Here is a 26,883-nt window from a genome sequence, read left to right as displayed (position 1 = left end):
CAGTGGCACTATTTTCTGACAGAACCAACCAGCCACTTCGTGGCAAGTTTACAGCATCCTGGGAAGGTGCACAGCGTGTCCTACAGGAATGAGCACTTATTCCAGGCCGACTGCCCTTCCTGCACACAGAACCTCAGCCAGCACCACACTTGGGGGCTGTGAAGTGTCTGACCCACCTGGCGTTCACCCCAGAGACCCACTTCAGCATCCTGCACATCCCAGCCCCGGCGGGACCCAGCACTGGGAGGCCCTGCCCCCAGCGCAGCAGAGGGGCCCGTTTGGAAACAGCCCTCTGCCGCCAGGATGAGATGCCATCTTCCAGGTCGTGTGCTCTGAGCCTGAGGCCTCTGCGGCGGCGTCTCCAGTAGAGAGGATGCAAGGGCCCGAGAACCAAAGGGCAGAAGTGGGAGCGGCCTGCTTACCATCCTTCTCGAGGGCCCCTGGGGGCCTTCCTGCTGGCCATCCCTCCCCCTCTGCACTCTGGAAAGCCGGGCGACACCACGAAGTTCCCACCGAGCTACAGGATGTGGCTGCTTTGTGCCCGTGTGTCCAGAGGCCCAGAGGTAAGGGGACAAGCCCCACCTTGGCAGGGGTAATCGGCTCTGAGCACCACTAGGGGTAGAGCTGCCGCCCCACAGCAAGGGCAGCGGTCACTGCGGTGATCCACGTGGGACCACTGTGACCATGAACGGTCAAGTGCAGCAACACCAACCCGAGAAGAGGATCGGATCCTCAGAAACGAGGGCTGGGGTCACACCACCAAGCCAGCCACCAGGACTAGGAGTGACAGAGGAGGGCAGGAGGAACTGAGGAGACGGTGGCGGAGGAGCCAGCGTGCATCGGCATGGCCGAGTCCTCGAGCAGCCACAGACCGTAGTTCGTCCCACCGCCCAGGAGCCCTGGAGCAGCTGAGCGGAGCCCTGTGGCAGGCGGCGGACGGGGCTGCCAGGGTGGGTGCGCTTGAACCTCCCTCCAAGACAGAGCCCACTGCCAGTGACACTGTAGCCACAGCGTCTGGGGGCTCCATCCAGCCTTCAGTCCGCGGCCACGCCCTTCCAGGCAGCCCCCAGCCAAGGACTGGCCAGGACCGTGGTTGCCCAAAGTGGGGACTCCTTTAAGGGACAGCCTTGACCCTGGCCCTCCCGTTGAGCTGACCAAGGCTTCGCCAGATTGCCAGCCTAGGCAAGGGCCCTCCCTGCCCGGCCCTGCGGCTTTCCTCTGTCCCTTCCACACGCGTGCGTCAGGCCCACATTGTGACCTGCGAGCTTTTCCTGCTCGGTTTTGCTTCCTCTCCTTGGGTCTTTCGCAAGCTTTCCCCCGCCCCATGCGTCTCCTGTCGCTGCCAGAACGTGTTACCACAACCTCGGTGGCTGCACACGACAGCAGTGTGTCGTCTCACAGTTCTGGGCGCTGGAAGTCCAAAATCGAGCTGTCAGTAGAGCCGCGCTCCCCCTGACGACCGAGGGAGGAATCGGTCCCAGCTTCCGGGGGCCCCTAGCCCTTGGGATGCCCCTTGGCTCGTCGCCATGTCACCCCAGTCTCCACCTCCGTCCTGAACATGGCACTCTGTCCTGTGTGTCTGCTTCTCTTCTCATGAGGACACCGGTCATGTCGGACTAAAGGCCCGCCCTGCTCCAGGGTGACCACCTCCCAGCTTACATTTTAATCACATCTGCAAAGATCCTCTTCCTAAATAAAGTCACGCTCACGGCTACCAGGGGTTAGGATTCCAACATATCTTTTTTTCTTGGGGGCAGGACCCGATTCAACCCACACCCCCACCAGCTCACTCACGTTCACTGTCTGCTTCCAGAGGCCCCAACTGACACAAAAGGTAAAAAGGTGGTTGACATGTCAATTCAGTTTACGTAGAGAATTATTCAGTCATCTAGCGGAATGCACCAAGTTTGACTTTATCATTTCCTTAAAGCCCAGATACTGTGAAGCACTGTGATATGCAGATTTCTATCAGAGAGAAAAGGTCAGCCCAGAGGTTACTGCCCTGTAGGACATTAACCCATTTTGTATCTATTAGCCAGTTCATTTCAGTGTTCCCAGGACTGACTATATAAATCTCTGTTCCTCAAATTCCCTTTTGAACCAGACTTGTTATCCTACTGGTTCCCCCATTAATTACAAGTTGAATAAAATCTTTGACAGGTGTTCCTTTTGTACATATTTGAGAGTCACATTGCAAACTTGTCGACATTGTGCTTTAACAGCAACTTGGACCTCCCTGTGACCATGAACTCACCCCCTGCATCCCTCCTCCCGGGAGCCCTGGGCAACCCACCCTGAAAGAACAAATTTCTGTGGGCCAGCCTTGCAGAAAAACCACGAGCCCATAATCTTGACACCGTAAATGCTTAATGCTCAAAGGTGACAAATTTTCATTGCGTTTTATCACCTGATAAATCTATGAAGTTGGTGACTAATAGGAAATTGAAGAAGGCCATTCACAGAGTTGTTCAAATTCAGATTTTGCATGCTAGAATAACGCACTGCCGACAGTTTGATAGGGCTCTGCTACCTAATTCAAACCTCACTATGAGCGATATTACACACATTTTTACAGATGAGAAAATTGAGTCTCAAAGGAATGTAAGCAATCGGTCTGTCTCAGGCTACCACCTGGCACTGCAGGAAGTCAAGTCCACATTTCCAGCCTCTACACCAGCCTTCCTCACGTCTCAACTGCTGAAGAGGGTTCTCTTCCTAAAAGTTACATCACATGTGTTTTACCTAAATACGTGTGAATCTATTAATTATGCATACACAGAAAATAATGGGACATCTACCAGGAATTTCTAAAGTAAATACCACCATTATTTCTCTGTATCTTAGCACAATATAAATTATTACAAACTCAAAAGTGAATCCAAACTCTAAAGTGAATCATGTTTATTCTTTTTTCTTTTTTTTATTGAAGTGTACTTGATTTACAATGTCATGTTAGTTTCAGGTATATAGCACAGTGTGTGTATGTGTATATATATATGTATTCTTTTTCAGAATCTTTTCCCTTTTAGGTTATTACAAAATATCGAGTAGAGTTCCCTGTGCTGTACAGATCCTTGCTGATTATCTATTTTATATACAGTAGTGTGTATATGTTAATCCCAACCTCCCCCCACCCCCTTTCCCCTTCGGTAACCATAAATTACTTTTCTGTGTCTGTGAGTCTACTTCTGTTTTGTAAATAAGTTCATCATTTTTTTTTAGATTCCATATGTAAATGATATCATATGATACTTGCCTTTCTCTGTGTAACTTACTTCACTTAATACGATAACCTCTAGGTCCATCCATGTTGCTGCAAATGGCATTACTTCATTCTTTTTTATGGCTGAGTAATATTAAATTGTATATATATATATAACACATCTTCCTTATCTATTCTTCTCTCGATGGACATTTAGGTTGCTTCCATGTCTTGGCTATTGTAAATAGTGCTGCTATGAACATTGGGGTGCATGTATCTTTTCAAATTATAGTCTTCTCCAGATATATGCCCAGGAGTGGGAATGCAGGATCATATAGTAACTCTATTTTTAGTTTTTTTAAGGAGTCTCCATACTGTTCTCCATAGTGGCTGCACCAATTTACATTCCCACCAACAGTGCAAGAGGGTTCCCTTTTTCTCCACACCCTCTCCAGCATTTATTATTTGTAGACTTTTCCATGATGGCCACTCTGAAGGGAGTGAGGTGATACCTCATTGTAGTTTTGATTTGCATTTCTCTAATCATTAGCAATGTTGAGCACTTTTTCATGTGCCTGTTGGCCGTCTGTATGTCTTCTTTGGAGAAATGTCTATTTAGATCTTCTGCCCATTTTTTGATTGGGTTGTTTGGTTTTTTTTGATATTGAGTTGTATGAGCTGTTTATATATTTTGGGAATTAATCCCTTGTCAGTCGCATCATGTGCAAATATTTTCTTCCATTTTGTGGGCTGTCTTTTTTTTTATGGTTTCCTTTGCTCTGCAAAACTTTTAAGTTTAATTAGGTCCCATTTGCTTATTTTTGTTTTTATTTTCATTACTCTAGGAGACGGATCCAAAAAGATATTGTTGTGATTTATGTGGAAGAGTGTTGTGCCTATGTTTTCCTCTAGGAGTTTTATAGTATACAGTCTTACATTTGAATCATGTTTGTTAACACAAGGGTAACATATTCCCCTAACACCTTCTCAGTCTGTGAGTATGTGGTGTGGCAGTTATCAAGCCTGGAAAGCATACCCTGAAATTGGAGACATAGAAGACCAGTGCCTGATTCAACCTAAGATGCTCAAGTGGGCTGTGTGCACAGGACAAGGGTGGCTGTGCTGGGATCAGCCTACACTCCCACCATTTGTCAGGATGGGATACACAAACGCTTCCTGAAGACCAGATGTGGGTCATGCCGGAGAGCGCTATCCTGTGGTCATCTTGTGCCCTACAGATACTCTGCAAAGCCAGAGGGGACCCAATAGCAAGATGCTGGATGCCAAAGCTAAATTTTTAGGGGCTGAGGAAGGAGGACCAAATGAGCATCCCGAATAGTGATGCATCAGCCTGGATCAGGGGAACAAGGGTCCCCGACACTAGGACTCTCCTGGGATCCTGTGGTATCACCTGCAGAAGGCAACTGACTCATTAGTCAGTTTCAAACATCTACCCTGCCCGGAGAGCATCCTGGACCATGCCAGTTCAAAGAGGGGCTTTCCTACTCGATATGCCTCTCTCCCCTGACCCTTTTCCAACACTGGAGTGGGTCCAAGAAACTGGATGGGATGCAGGAGCAGGAAGACTGGGAGAGAAGAAGAGGCTAAGGGCAAGACAGGGAAAGAGCGAAGAAGCCAACCACTTGCCCTGATCCACACTGGGGAAGGGAAGGAGATTTGGTGCAAAATTAGAACTGACCGTTACCTCAGAATAGCAGCAAATCCTTGTGCCTGCCTGACTTTTCTTCCAGGAACAAGGGAAGATTACCTCTGATTAATAACCTTTGTACGGACTGTAGGAGACAAAAATAAAACTGAATTTCCAGTATGTTACAAACACTGCTTGTTTCACATACCAGCTATACGCATATTGACGCCCAGTAGGAAGGAAACCTGTTTAGCTTTGGCTTAATGTGTTTATTAAGAAAATTTATCCAAAATTTGGAAAGAAGAAAAAGGGATTATGAGCTGTTGTTTCAGTGTCCAGCTCAAAGTTTCTAACAAGCTTGCTAGAAAAACCTTCGTCTGACTTGCTACTTAGTATTGGTTAGGATGTTTTACAATTCTAAAGGAGATTATCTTGAAGAAAACTGATAGCACAGCAACTGATATTTGTTTTAGAGGAGAGCTAACCCCCCCCCCAAAGTATCAATTATTGCTCTGTGGGAAATTAGCCATGTTTTTAGTAATGCAGTAATCTCATTCTACATTTAAAAAAAAAAGTCTTTCCTGATTAACAAATGGACTCTTGTTCCTCAAACGCTCCTTGAGGCTTTACCATCCTGCTGGTCCTCTCATTAATGACTTAATCAATCCTTGACACATTTTGATTTTATATTTGTATGAGATATTCATGCTTTGTAACTTTTTGAAAATTAAACTTTACAACTGTTTCCAAAACTTAACTTAGCTGCCAAAACACTACTAGCTTTTTTCCTAATCTCATTAAGCCCACTGACATCCCCGGGGACCATATCTCAAGGAATCTGCTTTGGAAATTGCCACCAAGGCAGTCTGTTAGCCAGGAGAACAAAGGAAGTGCCTGGTTTGTAAATAGGCATGATGACCCTTGTTGATTAAGCCAAAGGAAGATTTCAGGCCGTCCAAAAAAGACTAAAAATCCAGACAGCGTCCCAATTCACACACTCCTCTCATCCCCTCATCACCCCTGAGAGTAAAGTGAGGTTCTGCTGTTTAGGAAAATGCAACTAACATAAACATCCTCATGCCAAATATTTAATTAGGTATTTGAACTTTGGTATAGATACACAGATACATGTAGGAACATATGAGGTTGTTTTTTAATTAAAAGAGAGTTCTTTTTGATTGGAGGCTACTTGGAAAAGACCAATAATCACAAAAGTAAATATTAGAATTACAGGTAACTACACCTTCAGAGAGAATTGAGCAATGTTCGGCTGTTTAATCAATTGTTTTCATTTGCAGAATCAGGATGAAACCTAAGATGCTAATAATGTCATCTCCTTTCTTCATTTAACAATATGTCAAAAATATTGTCATTAAATATTGTTCTGCATGATTTTTAATGGCCTCAAAGTTGTCCACTGTAGGCAGGTACCAAAATTTATTTTATGAATCTTGAACTGTGGACCATTCAGGTTGCTACAAATTCCTAACAATTTCTTTAGGTTAAGTTCCTGGAAGTGGAACATTAAAATGAACTGTATTTGTCGAGGTCTTTTTTAACATGTTGCCAAACAGTCCTCCCAAAAGATTGTACAATTAAGAATTCCACCAATAGGTGTATGAGTATGCTGTTTCCTTACATTCTCCACAATACTGGGTATGGTACTTTTAAATATTTTGCTGAATTTTTAAAATTGAATTATAGTTGATTGACAATATTGTGCTAGTTTTCAGTGTACAACAGTGATTCAGTTATATATATATAAAACATTATATATATATATAATATATATATAAATGTTCTTTTAAAATTCTAAAATTTTTAAAATTCTAAAATTATAATTAAAAATTTTTTTAATTATAATTTAAAGTTTTAAAAATTATAATTAAAAATTTTTTTAATTAAAAAAATTTTAATTAAAAAATTTTTTAATCTTAAAAATTTTAAGGGGAGGAGCTTCAAGATGGCGGAAGAGTAAGACGCGGAGATCACCTTCCTCCCCACAGATACATCAGAAATACATCTACATGTGGAACAACCCCTACAGAACACCTACTGAACGCTGGCAGAAGACCTCACAGCTCCCAAAAGGCAAACTCCCCACATACCTGGGTAGGGCAAAAGAAAAAAAAAAACAGAGACTAAAGAATAGGGACGGGACCTGCACCAGTGGGAGGGAGCTGTGAAGGAGGTAAGGTGTCCACACACTAGGAGCCCCTTCACGGGTGGAGACTGCGGGTGGCAGAGGGGGGAAGCTTCGGAGCCACGGAGGAGAGAGCACAGCAACAGGGGTGCGGAGGGCAAAGCGGAGAGATTCCCGCACAGAGGATCGGCGCCAAGCATCACTCACCAGCCCGAGAGGCTTGTATGTTCACCCGCCGGGGCGGGCGGGGGCTAGGAGCTGAGGCTCGGGCTTCGGTCGGATCACAGGGAGAGGACTGGGGTTGGCGGCGTGAACACAGCCTGAAGGGGCTAGTGCACCACAGCTAGCTGGGAGGGAGTCCGGGAAAAGGTCTGCAGCTGCCGAACAGGCAAGAGACTTTGTCTTACCTCTTTGTTTCCTGGTGCGCGAGGAGAGGGGATTCAGAGCGCTGCCTAAAGGAGCTCCAGAGACGGGCGCGAGCCGCGGCCATCAGCGCGGACCCCCGAGACGGGCATGAGACGCTAAGGCTGCTGCTGCCGCCACCAAGAAGCCTGTGTGCGAGCACAGGTCACTCTCCACACCGCCCCTCCCGGGAGCCTGTGCAGCCCGCCACTGCCAGGGTCCTGTGATCCAGGGACAACTTCCCCGGGAGAACGCACAGCGCGCCTCGGGCTGGTGCAACGTCACGCCGGCCTCTGCCGCCGCAGGCTCGCCCCACATCCGTACCCCTCCCTCCCCCCGGCCTGAGTGAGCCAGAGCCCCCGAAGCAGCTGCTCCTTTAACCCCGTTCTGTCTGGGCGGGGAACAGACGCCCTCAGGCGGCCTACACGCAGAGGCTGGGCCAAATCCAAAGCTGAACCCCGGGAGCTGTGTGAACAAAGAATAGAAAAGGAAATCTCTCCCAGCAGCCTCAGGAGCAGCGGATTAAATCTCCACAATCAACTTGATGTACCTGCATCTGTGGAATACCTGAATAGACAACGAATCCTCCCCAATTGAGGAGGTGGACTTTGGGAGCAACGATATATATATTTTTTTTTCCCTTTTTCTCTTTTTGTGAGTGTGTATGTGTATGCTTCTTTGTGTGATTTTGTCTGTATAGCTTTGTTTTTACCATTTGTCCTAGGGTTCTGTCTGTCCGTTTTTGTTTTTTTACTTAAAAGTTTTTTTTTCTTAATAATAATTTTTTATTTTAATAACTTTATTTTATTTTATTTTACTTTATTTTATTTTCTTCTTTATTTATTTATTTTCTGCCTTTTATTCTGAGCCGTGTGGAGGACAGGTTCTTCGTGCTCCAGCCAGGCATCAGGGCTGTGCCACTGAGGCGGGAGAGCCAAGTTCAGGACACTGGTCCACAAGAGACCTCCCAGCTCCACATACTATCAAACAGCAAAAATCTCCCAGAGATCTCCATCTCAATGCCAAGACCCAGCTCCACTCAACAACCAGCAACCTACAGTGCTGGACACCCCATGCCAAACAACTAGCAAGACAGGAACACAGCCCCACCCATTAGCAGAAAGGCTGCCTAAAATCATAATAAGGCCACAGACACCCCAAAACACACCACCAGACGTGGACCTGCCCACCAGAAAGACAAAATCCAGCCTCATCCACCAGAACACAGGCACTAGTCCCCTCCACCAGGAAGCCTACACAACCCACTGAACCAACCTCAGCCACTGGGGACAGACGCCAAAAACAACGGAAACTATGAACCTGCAGCCTGCGAAAAGGATACCCCAAACACGTAAGTTAAGCAAAATGAGAAGACAGAGAAACACAGCAGATGAAGGAGCAAGGCAAAAACCCACCAGACCTAACAAACGAAGAGGAAATAGGCAGTCTACATGAAAAAGAATTCAGAATAATGATAGTAAAGATGATCCAAAATCGTGAAAATAGAATGGAGAAAATATGAGAAACGTTCAACAAGGAACTAGAACTAAAGAGCAAACAAACAGTGATGAACAACACAATAAATGAAATTAAAAATTCTCTAGAAGGGATCAATAGCAGAATGACTGAGGCAGAAGAACGGATAAGTGACCTGGAAGATAAAATAGTGGAAATAACTACTGCAGAGCAGAATAAAGAAAAAAGAATGAAAAGAATTGAGGACAGTCTCAGAGACCTCTGGGACAACATTAAACGCACCAACATTTGAATTATAGGGGTCCCAGAAGAAGAAGAGAAAAAGAAAGGGACTGAGAAAATATTTGAAGAGATTATATTTGAAAACTTCCCTAATATGGGAAAGGAAATAGTTAATCAAGTCCAGGAAGCACAGAGAGTCCCATACAGGATAAATCCAAGGAGAAACATGCCAAGACACATATTAATCAAACTATCAAAAATTAAATACAAAGAACAAATATTAAAAGCAGCAAGGGAAAAACAACACATAACACATAAGGGAATCCCCATAAGGTTAAAAGCTGATCTTTCAGCAGAAACCCTGCAAGCCAGAAGGGAGTAGCAGGACATATTTAAAGTGATGAAGCAGAAAAACCTACAACCAAGATTACTCTACCCAGCAAGGATCTCATTTAGATTTGATGGAGAAATTAAAACCTTTACAGACAAGCAAAAGCTAAGAAAATTCAGCACCACCAAACCAGCTCTACAACAAATGCTAAAGGAACTCCTCTAGGCAGGAAACACAAGAGAAGGAAAAGACCTACAATAATAAACCCAAAACAATTAAATAACTGGTAATAGGAACATACATATCGATAATTACCTTAAATGTAAATGGATTAAATGCTCCAACCAAAAGACATAGATTGGCTGAATGGATACAAAAACAAGACCCCTATATATGCTGCCTACAAGAGACCCACTTCATACCTTGGGACACATACAGACTGAAAGCGAGGGGATGGAAAAAGATATTCCATGCAAATGGAACTCAAAAGAAAGCTGGAGTAGCAATTCTCATATCAGACAAAATAGACTTTAAAACAAAGACTATTACAAGAGACAAAGAAGTACACTACATAATGATCAAGGGATCAATCCAAGAAGAAGATATAACAATTGTAAATATTTATGCACCCAACATAGGAGCACCTCAGTACATAAGGCAAACACCTAACAGCCATAAAAGGGGAAATCGACAGTAACACAATCATAGTAGGGGACTTTAACACCCCACTTTCACCAATGGACAGACCATCCAAAATGAAAATAAATAAGGAAACACAAGCTTTAAATGATACATTAAACAAGATGGACTTAATTGATATTTATAGGACATTCCATCCAAAAACAACAGAATACACATTCTTCTCAAGTGCTCATGGAACATTCACCAGGATAGATTATATCTTGGGTCACAAATCAAGCCTTGGTAAATTTAAGAAAATTGAAATCGTATCAAGTATCTTTTCCAACCACAACGCTATGAGACTAGATATCAATTACAGGGAAAAATCTGTAAGAAATACAAACACATGGAGGCTAAACAACACACTACTCAATAACCAAGAGATCACTGAAGAAATCAAAGAGGAAATAAAAAAATACCTAGAAACATATGACAATGAAAACACGATGACCCAAAACCTATGGGATGCAGCAAAAGCAGTTCTAAGAGGGAAGTTTATAGCAATACAATCCTACCTTAAGAAACAAGAAACATCTCAAATAAACAACCTAACCTTACACCTAAAGCAATTAGAGAAAGAAGAACAAAAAAACCCCAAAGTTAGCAGAAGGAAAGAAATCATAAAGATCAGATCAGAAATAAATGAAAAAGAAATGAAGGAAACGATACCAAAGATCAATAAAACTAAAAGCTGGTTCTTTGAGAAGATAAACAAAATTGATAAACCATTAGCCAGACTTATCAAGAAAAAAAGGGAGAAGACTCAAATCAATAGAATTAGAAATGAAAGAGGAAAAGTAACAACTGACACTGCAGAAATACAAAGGATCATGAGACATCAAGCAACTCTATGCTAATAAAATGGACAACCTGGAAGAAATGGACAAATTCTTAGAAATGCACAACCTTCTGAGACTGAACCAGGAAGAAATAGAAAATATGAACAGACCAATAACAAGCACTGAAATTGAAACTGTGATTAAAAATCTTCCAACAAACAAAAGCCCAGGACCAGATGGCTTCACAGGCGAATTCCATCAAACATTTAGAGAAGAGCTAACACCTATCCTTCTCAAACTCTTCCAAAATATAGCAGAGGGAGGAACACACCCAAACTCATTCTACGAGGCCACCATCACTCTGATACCAAAACCAGACAAAGATGTCACAAAGAAAGAAAACTACAGGCTAATATCACTGATAAACATAGATGCAAAAATCCTCAACAAAATACTAGCAAACAGAATCCAACAGCACATTAAAAGGCTCATACACTATGATCAAGTGGGGTTTATCCCAGGAATGCAAGGCTTCTTCAATATACGTAAATCAATCAATGTGATACACCATATTAACAAATTGAAGGAGAAAAACCATATGATCATCTCAATAGATGCAGAGAAAGCTTTTGACAAAATTCAACACCTATTTATGATAAAAACCCTCCAGAAAGTAGGCACAGAGGGAACTTTCCTCAACATAATAAACACCATATATGACAAACCCACAGCCAACATCGTCCTCAATGGTGAAAAACTGAAACCATTTCCACTAAGATCAGGAACAAAACAAGGTTGCCCACTCTCACCACTATTATTCAACATAGTTTTGGAAGTTTTAGCCACAGCAATCAGAGAAGAAAAAGAAATAAAAGGAATCCAAATAGCAAAAGAAGAAGTAAAGCTGTCACTGTTTGCAGATGACATGATACTATACATAGAGAATCCTAAAGATGCTACCAGAAAACTACTAGAGCTAATCAATGAATTTGGTAAAGTAGCAGGATACAAAATTAATGCACAGAAATCTCTTGCATTCCTATACACTAATGATGAAAAATCTGAAAGTGAAATTAAGAAAACACTCCCATTTACCACTGCAACAAAAAGAATAAAATATCTAGGAATAAACCTACCTAAGGAGACCAAAGACCTGTATGCAGAAAATTATAAGACACTGATGAAAGAAATTAAAGATGATACAAATAGATGGAGAGATATACCATGTTCTTGGATTGGAAGAAGCAACATTGCTAAAATGACTCTACTACCCAAAGCAATCTACATATTCAATGTAATCCCTATCAAACTACCACTGGCATTTTTCACAGAACTAGAACAAAAAATTTCACAACTTGTATGGAAACACAAAAGACCCCAAATAGCCAAAGCAATCTTGAGAAAGAAAAATGGAGCTGGAGGAATCAGGCTCCCTGACTTCAGACTATACTACAAAGCTACAGTAATCAAGACAGTATGGAACTGGCACAGAAACAGAAATAGAGATCAATGGAACAGGATAGAAAGCCCAGAGATAAACCCATGCACATATGGTCACCTTATCTTTGATAAAGGAGACAAGAATATACAGTGGAGAAAAGACAGCCTCTTCAATAAGTGGTGCTGGGAAAACTGGACAGCTACGTGTAAAAGAATGAAATTAGAACACTCCCTAACACCATACACAAAAATAAACTCAAAATGGATTAAAGACCTAAATGTAAGGCCAGACAGCATCAAACTCTTAGAGGAAAACATAGGCAGAACACTCTGTGTCATAAATCACAGCAAGACCCTTTTTGACCCACCTCCTAGAGAAATGGAAATAAAAACAAAAATAAACAAATGGGACCTAATGAAACTTAAAAGCTTTTGCACAGCAAAGGAAACCATAAACAAGACCAAAAGACAACCCTCAGAATGGGAGAAAATATTTGCAAATGAAGCAACTGACAAAGGATCAATCTCCAAGATTTACAAGCAGCTCATGCAGCTCAATAACAAAAAAACAAACAACTGAATCAAAAAATGGGCAGAAGACCTAAATAGACATTTCTCCAAAGAAGATATACAGATTGCTAACAAACACATGAAAAAATGCTCAACGTCACTAATCATTAGAGAAATGAAAATCAAAACTACATTGCGGTATCACCTCACACCGGTCAGAATGGCCATCATCAAAAAATCTGCAAACAATAAATGCTGGAGAGGGTGTGGAGAAAAGGGAACCCTCTTGCACTGTTGGTGGGAATGTAAATTGATACAGCCACTATGGAGAACAGTATGGAGGTTCCTTAAAAAACTAAAAATAGAACTACCATACGACCCAGCAATCCCACTACTGGGCATATACCCTGAGAAAACCATAATTCAAAAAGAGTCATGTACCAAAATGTTCCTTGCAGCTCTATTTACAATAGCCAGGACATGGAAGCAACCTAAATGTCCATCATTGGATGAATGGATAAAGAAGATGTGGCACATATATACAATGGAATATTACTCAGCCATAAAAAGAAACGAAACTGAGTTATTTGTAGTGAGGTGGATGGAGTTAGAGTCTGTCATACAGAGTGAAGTAAGTCAGAAAGAGAAAAACAAATACCGTATGCTAACACATATATATGGAATCTAAGGAAAAAAAAAAAGATCATGAAGAACCTAGTGGTAAGATGGGAATAAAGACACAGACCTACTAGAGAATGGACTTGAGGATATGGGGAGGGGGAAGGGTAAGCTGGGACAAAGTGAGAGAGTGGCATGGACATATATACACTACCAAACGTAAAATAGATAGCTAGTCGGAAGCAGCCGCATAGCACAGGGAGATCAGCTCAGTGCTTTGTGACCACCTAGAGGGGTGGGATAGGGAGGGTGGGAGGGAGGGATACGCAAGAGGGAAGAGATATGGGAACATATGTATATGTATAACTGATTCACTTTGTTATAAAGCAGAAAGTAACACACCATTGTAAAGCAATTATATTCCAATAAAGATGTTAAAAAAATAATAATAAAAAACAAAAACAAAAAAAAAGATGTGGCACATGTATACAATGGAACATTTCTCAGCCATAAAAAGGAACGAAACTGAGTTATTTGTAGTGAGGTGGATGGACCTAGAGACTGTCATACAGAGTGAAGTAAGTCAGAAAGAGAAAAACAAATACCATATGCTAACACATACATATGGAATCTAAAAACAAAAACAAAAACAAAAAATGGTCACGAAGAACCTAGGGGCATGACGGGACTAAAGATGCAGACCTACTAGAGAATGGACTTGAGGATACGGGGAGGGGGAAGGGTAAGCTGGGACAAAGTGAGAGAGTGGCATGGACATATATATACTACCAAACGTACAATAGCTAGCTAGTGGGAAGCAACCGCATAGCACAGGGAGATCAGCTCAGTGCTTTGTGACCACCTAGAGGGGTGGGATAGGGAGGGTGCGAGGGAGGGAGATGCAATAGGGAAGAGATATGGGGACATATGTATATGTATAACTGATTCACTTTGTTATAAAGCAGAAACTAACACACCATTGTAAAGCAATTATACTCCAATAAAGATGTTAAACAAAAAGAAAAAAAATTTTAACTTAAAAAAATTTTTTAAATTCTAAAATTTTAAAACATTAAAAATTGAAAACATTAAAACATTATATATATAAATGTTCTTTTTCAGATTCTTTTCCATTATAGGTTATTGCAAGATACTGAATATAGTTCCCTGTGCTATACAGTAAATACTTGTTGTTTTAAATATCTTGGTTCATTTAATATACTGGTTAATGGAACTGGTTAATTTAGTAGGCAGAGACTGGTATCTCATGGCTTTAATTAGCACTTAATTACTAGGTAAGATCAATACTTTTTCATATATTTTGGCCATGTTTTCCTAGTTGTATGTTTATTTTTCTACATGAACTTCAGTATCAAATTGATTGGGTCCTAGAAAAGATTTATTGGTATTTTTATTGAGGTCATATTAAATTCATAAATTAACTTACAGAGAACTAATGTGCTTATGATACTGAGATGTTCTATCTAAGAACACTGGATGTTTTTCCATTTGTTTAAAATTCATTGTTGTATCTTTTAGAAGTGTTGCAAAGTATCCTCATATAAATTTTGCACATTTGTTTTTATGTTTATTCCTAAATACATTTTCTATATTATATTGTCTAAATGGCAATTGTGTATCTGAAGCCTCTTATTTTTCTTTTAAGAAATTTATTTCTTTCATTTATTTATTTTTGGCTGCGTTGGGTCTTTGTTGCTGCGCGCGGGCTTTCTCCAGTTGCGGCAAGCGGGGGCTACTCTTCGTTGCGGTGCACGGGTTTCTCATTGTGGTGGCTTCTCTTGTTGCAGAGCATGGGCTCTAGGCACGCGGGCTTCAGTAGTCGTGGCACAAGGGCTCAGCAGTTGCGGCTCGTAGGCTTTAGAGCACAGGCTCAGTAGTTGTGGCGCCCGGGCCTAGTTGTTCCGTGGCATGTGGGATCTTCCCGGACCAGGGCTTGAACCCGTGTTCCCTGCATTGGCAGGCGGATTCTTAACCACTGCGCCTCCAGGGAAGTCCCTCTTATTTTTTGTATGCTGATATTGTACAATATTTTGCTATCTTAATGAAACTTTTTGTTGAGTCAGCTTTAATTTTGATTCTCTGAGGTTATTGAGGGTTACTATCATATCATCTGCAAGAGAGATATTTTACATTTTTTTTTTTTTTTTTTTACCAATTCTCCTGTCTCCTTTTATAATTAGCATTGGTTAATACCTCTAGTATCAATACAATGTTAAGTAGTGACGTACATAATGGGCATCCTTTCCTGTTCCTGATCTTAAGAGAAATGCCTCTAGTATTTCCCCTCTAAGTAGATGGTGGTTTAGAGCGAAGATATATGATATACATATGAATAGGAATAAGAGTTGAATTTTGTCAATGACTTTTCAAAATCTAGGGAGATGATATTATTTTCCTCCTTAAATCTGTTAATATCGTACATACAGTTGACCCTTGAACAACATGGGTTTGAACTGTGTGGGTCCACTTACACTCAAATTTTTTTCAATAGTAAATACTATAGTACTGCACAATCCATGATTGGTTGAATCCTCAAATGTAGAGCTGGGGATACAGAAGATCTTCAGATAACGGAGAAACTGTGTATACCAAGGGTCAACTATAAATTATTCTTGGATTTTTTAACTGCACAGAGGGTCGGTGCCCCTAACCTGCATGTTATTCAAGGGTCAATTTACTATATTAATGAATTTCCAAATATTGAACCAACCTTGTATTTTAGGATTAAATTGTATTTGGACATGATGCATTATTTCCTTAATGTGGTGGTAGAGTCTGTTTACTAATATTTTGTTTAGTATCTGTCTGCTGAATTGTGTCTACCTAAAATGTTGAAGTCCTAAACTACAGTACCTCAGAATGTGACTGTGTTTGGAGATAGGGTCTTTAAAGAGGTAATTAAGTTAAAATGAGGTCTTTAGGGTGGGTCTTAATCCAATGTGACTGCTTTTCTTATAAGAAGACATTTGGACCAAGACAGGCATGCATACAAAAGAAAGGCCGTGTGCAGACTCAAGGAGAAGGTGGCCATCTGCAAGCCAAGGAGAGAGGCCTCAGAAGAAACAAAACCTGCTGTCACCTTATCTTGGACTTTCAGCCTCCAGGACTGTGAGAAAATAAATTTCTGCTGTTTAAGCCACCCAGTCTGTAATATTTTGTTCAGGCAGCCCTAACAAATAATAAAGTATCTTAGCCTTGATAATCATAAGTGACATCAGTCTGTAATTGTTTCTGTATTATTTTAAACAGGAATCAGTATCAATACTGTACTGGCTTTATAAAAGTTTTCCCCAACATCACTTAGTTGAAGTTCATCCTCTAATAGACTCTTCAAGTGGGGCTCATAAACTCTGTTTTTCCCAAGCTTTTGCATGTTCAAATCAATTTTTCTATAGTCTTGATACTTGAAGGCGAATATAGTGGGTTGAATAGTGTCCCACAAAGAGAGATGTTCAAGGGACCTCCCTGGTGGTCCAGTGACTAAGACTCTGCCCTCTCAATGCTGGGGGCCCAGGTTTGATCCCTGGCAACTAAGAGTTCACATGTCACAACTAAAGATCCCGCGTGCTGCAACTAAGACCTGGTACAGCCAAATAAATAAATTAACATTTTTTAAAAAAAGAGAGATATTCAAGTCCTAACCCCTGGTACCTGTGCATCAACTTACTTGGAAATTGGGTTTTTGCAGATATAATTATCTGCAAATCTTGGGATGAGAGTATCCTGGATTTAGGATGGACCTGAAATGCAATGACTGGTGTCCTTCTAGAGAAAAGAGGGTGAGATTTTAAACAGAGACACAAAGGGGAAGACCATGTGAAGACAGAGACAAAGATTGCAGTTATGCAGCTACAAGCCAAGAATGTCGAGAGTTGCTGGCACCCACTGGCAGCTAGGAGTGAGGCATGGAACAACAGATTATCCCTCAGAGCCACCAGAACAAACCAATTCTGCCAACACCTTGATTTCAGACTTCTGGCCTCCAGAACTCTGAGAGAATAAATGTCCATTGTTTTAAGCCACCAAGTTTGGTAATTTGTTATGATAGCCCTAGGCAACTAATACAGACTAAAATCTTTAGTTCATACTTTTCTTTTCATTGCTGCTCCATGGTTGCCTTACTTTGTGTGCTACTTTGGAGAAGTCTGAAGTCTGAATGCTGTCTAGTTCTCTTGCCCTTGCAAGTTATTTAAGCCTTTTGCCTGGAGGCTTTGAGAATTTTTTCTGTATCTTTAAGGTCTAATCTACCACAATATGTCTCAGAATTGACCATTCTCTGTCAATTTTCTCAAGTGGCTGCGGGTTCTTTATCTATTTTTATAGACAATGATGGAGATTGGTATTTTATTTTTATTTATTTATTTATTTATGGCCACACCGCATGGCTTGTGGGATCTCAGTTCCTCAACCAGGGACTGAACCCTGGCCACGGCAGTGAAAGCACCAAATCCTAACCACTAGACCACCAGGGAACTCCCTCATATTTTGTTTTTAGATAATCTTTTGCTATCTCAAAAAATTTCTTCTTCCTTTTTTTTCTTATCTTTGTTTTCTTAGTTGTTAGTCAATAGTTTTAACTGATTTTTGAATAATGGTGAAAAATCCAAAAGTTACAGAAGGACACCTACCCTTATACCCCATTTACTTCTCCCCAGAGGCAACCACTGTTCCTTGTGTATCCTTCCAAACATATTCTATGAATATATGAATATTAGTGCCTGTCAGTGTATTTATATTTTTTATTTTTTACACAAATACACTATATTATACATGCAGCCCTGCACCTTGCTGTTTTCATTGTACATCTAGGGTATGGTTCCAAATTGGCGCATGTAGAGCTGCCTCATTTTTTTGAAGATTGCATGGTCTTCCATTGCATGAATGTACCTCAATTTATTTAACCAATGCCCTAATGCTGGACTGTAATTTACAGTCTTGCTATTATAAACAATACTGTAATAAATATTTGGTACATATTTATCATTCCACACATGTGGGAGTATATATATAGCCTAAATTCCTAGAAGTGACACACCTATTAGAATGGCTAAAATCCAAAACACTGACAACACCAAATGCTGACGAGGATGTGGAGCAACAGGAACTCCCATTCGCTGTTGGTGGGAATGCAAAATATACAGACACCTTGGAAGGAAGTTTGGCAGTTTCTTACAAAACTAAACATACTCTTATGGTATGATCCAACAGTGGTGCTCCTTTGTGTTTACCCAAAGGAGTTGAAAACTTACATTCACAAAAAAACTGCCCACAGATGTTTATAGCAGCTTTATTCATAATTGTCAAAATTGGGAAGCAACCAAGATGTCCTTCACTAGGTGAATAGATTAATAAACTGTGGTACATCCAGGCAATGGAATATTAGTCAATAATAAAAAGAAATGAACTATCAAGCCATGAAAAGTCATGGAGGAAACTTAAAATGTATATTATAAGTGAAAAAAGATAATCTGAAATGCTACATGCTGTAAGATTCCAACTATATTATATGGAATTCCGGAAAAGGCAAAACTATGGAGACAGTAAAAAGATCAGTGGTTGTAGGGGGTTGGGGGGAGGGAGGGATGAATAGGCAAAGCACAGGGGATCTTCAGAGCACTGAAAATACTCTCTATGATACTATTACGGTGGATACATGTCATTATACACTTGTTAAAATCCATAGCATGTACAGCAGCAAGAGCGAACCCTAACGTATGCTATGGGCTCTGGGTGATGATGACGCATCAATGTAGGTTCATCCACTGCAACAAGTGTCCCATCTGGTGGGGGTGTGCTGGTTAGGGGGCTGTGCTGTGTGTGGGAAAAAGGGGTCCATGGGAACTCTCTGTACTTTCCACTCAATTTTGCTGTGAACATAAAACTGCTCTAGGAAAATAAAGTCTATTTTTTAAAATCCTAGGGGTGTTTGCAGGATCAAAGGATATATGCATTTAAATTTTTAATAGATATAAGAGCTTTCCAGAACTACTGCGGCAATTTACATCAGCCTTGCCTATTTTTATACCTCACTCTCATCAATACAATATAGTTGAACTTTTTGATCGTCACTAAATTGTTAAAGGAATAGGGTATCTGCTTGTCATTTTAATTTTCGTGTCTCATTATAAATTAGATAGAACATCTTTTTTTTTAATATGTCTGAGCCATTTGAATTTCCTTTTGGGTGAAGTGCCTGTTCATTTTCTTTGCCCATTTTTCTATTAGGTCTCACCTAATTTTATAGTTAGAAATCTACAAATTGGAATGGGAATGATGGTGTTAAGATCTTATATTTTGGATTGAAAAATATAGTTATCATATACCCTGCAGTCAACCTTGCATTTTTAAGCATGAGGTGAAACTAGAACTGAATGAGAAAAGTCATAGGGTATGGGTACTTTTTCTATATATCTGGGTACAACCTCAGCCTCTTAACATAAGAAACATAAAAAATACCATACCTAAATGTTATAAAGAGCATAGAATCAGGTGCACTGTCTAGTTTCATTTATGCTGTCTTTTGTGGAACAGTCCTGAGCTACATTTCATTAGATCATGCAAGGTTCTCTGTGTAGCCTGAAATCTGGACAGCAGCTGAACATACTTTTTGGTAAAATAAAGTTAAGCATTGTACCAGATGCGATCTGCAAACTGACTATTTAAAGTAGCCTGAATAGGGACTTCCCTGGTGGCGCAGTGGTTAGGACTCTGTTCTCCCAATGCGGGGGGGCCCGGGTTCCATCCATTGTCAGGGAACTAGATCCCACATGCATGCCGCAACTAAGTTTGCATGCCACAACTAAGACCCAGTGCAACCAAATAAATAAATAGATAAATATTTTTAAAAAATAAAGTAGCCTGAATAACTCAGTTGGTTTTTTGGCCAAACATGAGTAAGTGGACAAATAGTGAGCATGTGTTGCAGTATCAGACGAGATATTGACCTTTGTACTACTTTCCTAGAGCTACCTTAATACAACAAAAACAAAATGGGTGGCTTAAAACAAATTTATTGTCTCATGGTTCTAGAGGGTAGAATTCTGAAATCAAGGTTTTGGAGGGCCATGCTCCCTTTGAAACTTGTAGGAGAATCCCTCCTTGCCTGTTGGCAGTTTCTGGTGATTTGTTGGCCATCTTTGGTGTTCCTTGGCTTGCAGCTGTATAACTGCCATCTCTGCCTTTGTCATCAAGTGGCATTTTTCCCGTGTGTCTCTGGCTTCACATGGCCACCTTCTTATAAGGACACCCTACTCCATCTCCAAAATGACCTCATCTGAACTATATCTGCAATAACTCTATTTCCAAGTAAGATCCCGTTCTGAAGTACTGGGGTTTAGGATTTCAACATACCTTTTTTGGCGGGACACAATTTAACCCATAACAACCTTTCTCTAGAATCTTTTGGGAGAAGGTGAGAGAGACAAGGTAAAAGCCAAAGAGGCCGACACCTTCTACATACACTGCATTCAGCCTGCCTGAGCCATATCAGCGTTTGCTGTAAGCACACAGTGTGGATGACTTACCAAAAGCTTAATTTCAGAGGAACTTACAAAGCACTTCTGCCCCACGTGGATTCTAGTCCTTTCGTTTGTGATTCACTGAACTGCATGCTCCACCTTCAGCCATCACCCTGCCACCCCGTCCCTGACAGGACGAGCTGCAAGCTGCAGAGAAAAAGAAATGGACTAAGAAGGGTCAAATGATCCCCCATTAGATCGCAGATCAGACTGCAGACTTCTGTCTGCTTCCCGTGCTATTGTGCTCCGAGGGGGACCCCCTCCTGCTGTCCACCTTGTCGCCCTTTGAGAGCGACAAGGACCCACACGTGGAGCTGTTCCTGAAGTAGTCTCTACTGATCTCAAGTTTCAGCCAAAAGACATCCTTTTTGAATTCGACACCTATTGGCCGCCTAACCTATTAAGCATCTATTCACCAAGGGCCAGATTTCACTACTTGGTTCAGTCACCCCTCTGCCGAGAGCCCTTTCTGTCTCGCTGTGGGTAGCATCTGAACTTCTGCTTGTTGTCTCAGAATTAATGTGCAGCCTTTCCTTGCTTTCCTGAGGAATTTTGTACTACTAATCCACTCACATCTAAGTGGTTTTTTTCCTTCTTTCCCAAACTCACCTTAGAGCATTTCTTGCCCTTTTCAGTGGCCAAGGAATTTTATCCTAACTTCTAAAAAGGCAGTGAGAAGTTATCCTTATTTTAAAATGGGAATATATATACATATGTATATATAATTGCCAATATATATTGAATATATATATTTAGAGCAGGCCACACTTTTTTTTTTTGGTGTGATGACTATATAAGTCCAGATGAGCCTTCAGCCAATTATTATTCCCTGCTCCGTTCCCCCGCTGTATTTTTTTTAAAGAGCCATGGACGTTTTCTTTAGATTCTTTGCTAGTAAATAAAAAAATTCTTGCCTTGAATATCATATGATAGCTGGGTGGGGTTTTTTTGTTTTGTTTTTTTTAAGCATGACAGTTTTGTCAAGAATAATTTTCAGATTATCAACTGACTGATTGTTAGAAGTGCAAGCAACACAGAGAGTTTTGTTTTTTTCATCAGCTACACTTCAGGTATTTTTCTTTTGACTCCAGGCCCCAGAGATTGCTGGCTGAAAAGGCCTGGCGGACTTCATTCCAGGGAAGGCAGAAAACAAAGGCCAGTCCTGCCTTCCCCACCAAGCAGCAGCAGCAGTTTTCTGCAAAGTAGGAAACAGAAAAGAAGAGGAAGATTAGATTTGAGTTAAAATTGTCACTTTTTCTCCAATTGGGAGAAGGTCACTCTGACATGATGTGGGGTATGAGGCGCTGTATCTCCCTTGTTTTCAGAAGTCACCTAACAAAATCTCTCCCAGTAGGACATACCTACTCATAAATCACCAGCGTCAGCTTCAATCACAGCTTGCATTCTAGAATGTAGACACCAGGGAGAGGCTGACCTAAGTTAACCTGGGGGGACTCCATGCCCCCCTGGCTCTCAGAGGTTGGAATTTAGAGGGTGGCATGCTTCCTGCCGTCTTCACAGGGGCATTTAGGGTGCGATTTAATCCCGCATTATCTTTCCATTATGGGTACTTGTCCTCAAAAGTCCTACATTCCTTATCTACCAGGGCCCCAAGTAGGGGGAGGTAAGTGAGGCACTCTCCTAGGGGCAAAATTTAGGGGAACCCTAAATAGCCCCAGTCATCAAGATAAACGGTATTTTAACGCAAAAAAAATTAAACAAATTGGCAAACAAAGCTGCTAACTGCTTGACTTTGGAAATGAAGCTTCCAGGGCTGGGATCAAGGTGAGGAGAGAGAGGTGGGCTCGTACAAGTGCAGGGGCAGATCCTGAATTTGAAATTTTGATATATTGTTCATTATGGGTTTTTTTGCATTAATTTTGGCCTTCAAAAAATTTTTAACTAAAATATTTACCGTGATTATTGACTTTTTTTTTCGAATCCATAAATACTGTAACTGAGGCAATTGCCTCTCACTGGCCTCACCCGAGTCCCGGCCTTTAAAATACTGACGAGTCAACAAAAAGCTATCCACCTTCCGGAACCACGACTCTTAGATAAGGACCAGGCTCCGGGGTATAGACGCCCTGCCGTGAAGTCTCCGCATCCCGGTGGGTTTGGACCCTCCCTTCCGCCTTTCCGCGCCCGGGTATTAAAACACTGCGCGTTCTGCCTAGCCTTACTCGGAGCGGCCGGCGCGCCCGGGCCACATCCGCTCCCGCACGTCTGTCCACGTTATGAGATGACCCCTTCCCGCTCAGAGACCCAAGTTTCACTCACCGCCAAGCCCGTCCCGCACAGCGGTCCCCAAGCCCGCGCACTGCCCCAGCACGCTGTCCACCGGCATCTTTCCGGCGCCGGGCCCGTGCGATCGCGCCTGCGCGCTCCGCCGTGCGCGGGCGTGAGAAAGGGCCCGCGCCGCTCCCAGGTTCTTCCGGAGGGGCAGAGGAGGGCGAAACTGCTCCCCCGCGCGGCAGTGCGCAGGCGCAGCGGCGCGCGGAGCTTTCTTCCGCCTCAGTCACCGCGGCTCCGGCGGCGCGCCCGTCGCTGGGCCGCCCGGTGGGGGGCGCTGCGGGCCGGGGCGCCCGAGGGTGGTCGGGGACGGACTCGCCGCCCCGGGGCGGGGCCGCGCGGGCCGGGATGGGGCGGTCGCCGGGGCGGTGGTCCAAGCCGGCGAGCGGCGGCGGCGAGCACAGGAGAGGCTGCGGACCGAGGCGCAAGTTTCGGACGCGGCGCCATGCGCGGCCCCCAGGCCTGGCCGCTGCGGCTGCTCCTGAGGCGGGGCCCAGCCGCCCGCGCCCCCGGGACCCGGCCGCCGCCGACGCGCCTGGCGCCGGCGCGGCTTGGGGACGCGGGGCCGGCGCTCCTCGAGGGTGGCGAAGCCGCGCGAGGCCCGCGGTGCCGGGCGGGCCGCTGCCCGGGCGGGGGTCCCGGCAGCCCCGCGGGCGGCGCGGGCCTGGCGCGGCTCCTGGCGCTGTGGGCGCGGCCCTCCGGACCCTCCAAGTGCGGGGCGCTCGCCGGGTCCGGCGTCCCCCGGCTCCCGCGCGCCGCGCTCCCCGGCGGCCCAGCGGCGGTCGCGCGGGGCGGGGGCGAGACTTGGCTGCGCGAGCCGGCCTTGCCTGCGGCCGCGGCGACCCCCGGACACGACCCGCTGCAGCGGCCCATGGCTGCCGGGCGCTCGGAGGCCCAGAAGCTCCTAAGGCTGGCGCAGCCCGAGCGCCGGAGGCTGGCAGGTAGGGTCCCCGTCCCCACCCCTCGGTCACCGCGACTTTACACACGCGAGGTCTGGGGCCGCCGAGAGGGGCACTGCGGGGGCGGCAGGGGGACCCGGGGCCACTGGAAACGGTGAGGAGGACGGGGTGCCTGTACCTGGGCGTCCCCACCTGGAGTGCGGACCGAGCGCGCCTGCTGTAGCGGTGTGGAGCCGGCAGGCCCGCCGGGAATCTGCTCCCAGAGCTAATGTTTGTTTTCTTATCTTGATACATATTATACAAGTGGGGCGGCATCTCAGTGTTGCAGTCTTCGGGTCTGTTCCGTTTTTACTTTGCCGGCGTTCTCAGAATGACCTGGGTTTTCTCCCCCTGTCTTTGTAAAATTAATCTTAGCCCCAGATAAACCTATGTTGTCATATGCGCGTGCTTCAGGCAAGTTTATTAAGCAGCCAACAATAGTTTTACTCTGTGAAGCAAAACAGTGTAAACTTTTCAGGTTTGTGCCCTGCTTTTTGTCTCCTGGGTGGTAGGCAGGAAGTTACTGAGTTCTTTTCAGAAGAGTCAACACTGGCCATGATCAGTGATCTGTAAACTCCAGAAATGTTGAGAAACTGTAAATCATAACCCAACTAAATCATAATTGAGTGATTTTTAAGAAGAAATCAAAATGAATATTTTTAGAAACAAAATCCAGATAAACAGATTTTTGTATAGCTTGTCATTTTAGCCATAAATGGATAAATGTTTAAATGCAAGGGCCTTGTAAGATCTCAGAGGTTTTGAGATTTCTCCAAGTCTTCGTTTCTTTAATAAATATTGAGTCTCGTTGTGTGCTAGGCCCCTGGGTTCCACTGATGAGCGGAAGAAACATGGTGCCCGTTGCTGCTGGGGCTTGCGGCTTAGTGAGGGAGAAACATTGATGAAAAGATCCTGTGACTGGAGATAAAACTGCACATGTGATGCGGGCTTGCAAAGAGGGCTTGTGAGGTTCTTAGGGTTGAAAGAGGTGAGAATCCCACCTTTTTTGGTTACAAATCCATTGCTTTAGGAAGGATAGTCCTAGAGAGCTATTTGTGATTCAGGGCAGGTTGGTGCCGTGGAGGAGGGCAGTAGAGTGGGAACATTTATACCTCTCACTGACTGTTACAGTTTAGGGGGGTTCTTGGTATTACCGAGGTATAAAGAGAACTATCTCATCGCTCAGTCGGTTGTGCGTGTATTTTGATGGAAATAAAGTTTTTTTCCTTTTTCCTCTTTTAAAAGAAAATGTTGAGGCTAGGAGCTCTCACTGGATTGTGAGCTGCTTGGGAAAGGGGCTGTGTCTGCCTCACCTTTCTGTGTCTAGTCCTTAGCCTGTGTGTGTGGTACGGAGCAGGGCTCAGGGGGCCTTCCGAGAGGGCATAAGTGATAGTCCGACCAGGCCCAGAGGGAGGCCTGAGTTTAGAAACCCTGAGCCCCGAGGGGTGTGTCCATCATTCCCGTATGTAACTAAAAGTAAGCGTAAGGAAATCCAGTTTTGTTTTGTTTCTGAAATTTTAGATGTCAAGAAGGTCTTTAGGTGTCGGGCCCCGTGGCACCCACACATGCTGGCCACAGTGGGTGGCCCAGCCCTGCCTCTCCCGTGATCACCATCCCTGTACCCTCCTGCCCGGTCCCACGTGTCCTGCCTGCTAGCATGCTGAGAAGACAGCCTTAAACAGGAGAAGAGCTGTATCTCCTTTTATTTTAAGAAGGGGAGCTATTTAGATCTGCTGCACTGAATCACTGTGAATGTATAATTTGAAGAAATAAGTCTGGGGTTGGTACGTTAATTTTTTCCCACCTTTTAAACAGGTAATAAATAGCTATTGTATTTAATATGATGAAAGCTCCTTATTGGGACGTACGGTTTCCTCAGAAGTTTATTATATATAATATATTGCAGCCCCTCTGGCTGTTGGCATTTGAAAGACTGAGAGAACGCTGAGGGGGGTCACCATTGATTTGTAACTTGTCGTTGTAAGAGCGGCCTCAGAAGCCGGCATATCTCATTGCAACTGGAAATAAAGAGCAAGGGTGTGTGTGTGTGTGTGTGTGTGTGTGTGTACTTTTAAATCAAGAGGCCAAAAAAAGCTGACTTGAACAGAAGGAATTCCAATGTTAATTCGTTAATTTTTAGAAAAAGGAATACAAAAATCCTTTTCCAAAAATTCAGCTGTACGTTTGAATAACAGTGTTTTCATCTGTGTTCAGTAGTCTGGTGAGCATGCTGCCTGAACTGTGTGACCAGAAAACTTTGATCTTAAGTGATTTGTGGCAGAAACTTTAAAAACAGGGTCTGCCATTTGACATGCTTGTAGGTATCTGTTGAGAGCAGTCATTTCCATTTGTCTCCTAAAGGAACCACAGTCCTCGATGATCTCCGCGGCCCCTCCTCCCTGTGTCTCGCTTTGTGTAGGAATTTGCAGATATCTTCCAACAGCTGTGGCCTAAAAGGTTGCTCTGCAGTTTTTTTTCACTGATAATTCTTCATCTTATCACCTTGGTCACAGGAGTCTTAAAAGATGGAGGAGCTCACTGAGGAGCCCCTGTGGGCTGATGGGATAAGAGGTAACTGGTCAGAGCCGTCCTGCCAGGCCTGGCAGATAGAAGCGGCTGCTGGGGCTCCCAGTGAGTTAGAGGTGGGGTGCGCCGTGCGTGGA

At 43.4% G+C, this 26,883-nt stretch overlaps 1 protein-coding gene and 1 long non-coding RNA gene across 2 annotated transcripts in view; one reads left to right on the top strand and one right to left on the bottom strand.

The window, feature by feature from the left end:
• LOC132350496 (uncharacterized) overlaps positions 1–23,418 on the bottom strand; it is a 30,196-nt gene extending 6,778 nt beyond the window's left edge. Inside the window, exons 1-2 of the long non-coding RNA XR_009497933.1 lie at positions 23,271–23,418; positions 20,997–21,137 (exon numbers count right to left, since the gene is read on the bottom strand). This is a non-coding gene — a long non-coding RNA (uncharacterized LOC132350496). The remainder of the gene's footprint in view (positions 1–20,996; positions 21,138–23,270) is intronic.
• A 187-nt stretch (positions 23,419–23,605) lies between these two features.
• ABCB10 (ATP binding cassette subfamily B member 10) overlaps positions 23,606–26,883 on the top strand; it is a 31,936-nt gene continuing 28,658 nt past the window's right edge. Inside the window, exon 1 of the mRNA XM_059899820.1 lies at positions 23,606–24,223. Coding sequence (XP_059755803.1) covers positions 23,728–24,223 — 496 coding nt within the window. The 5' untranslated portion in view covers positions 23,606–23,727. The remainder of the gene's footprint in view (positions 24,224–26,883) is intronic.

This window comes from Balaenoptera ricei, chromosome 16, assembly GCF_028023285.1.
Source record: "Balaenoptera ricei isolate mBalRic1 chromosome 16, mBalRic1.hap2, whole genome shotgun sequence".
Classification (NCBI taxonomy): domain Eukaryota; kingdom Metazoa; phylum Chordata; class Mammalia; order Artiodactyla; family Balaenopteridae; genus Balaenoptera; species Balaenoptera ricei.
The sequence above is the reverse complement of the archived record's forward strand: the minus strand, read 5'-3'. Positions and strand labels throughout refer to the sequence as shown.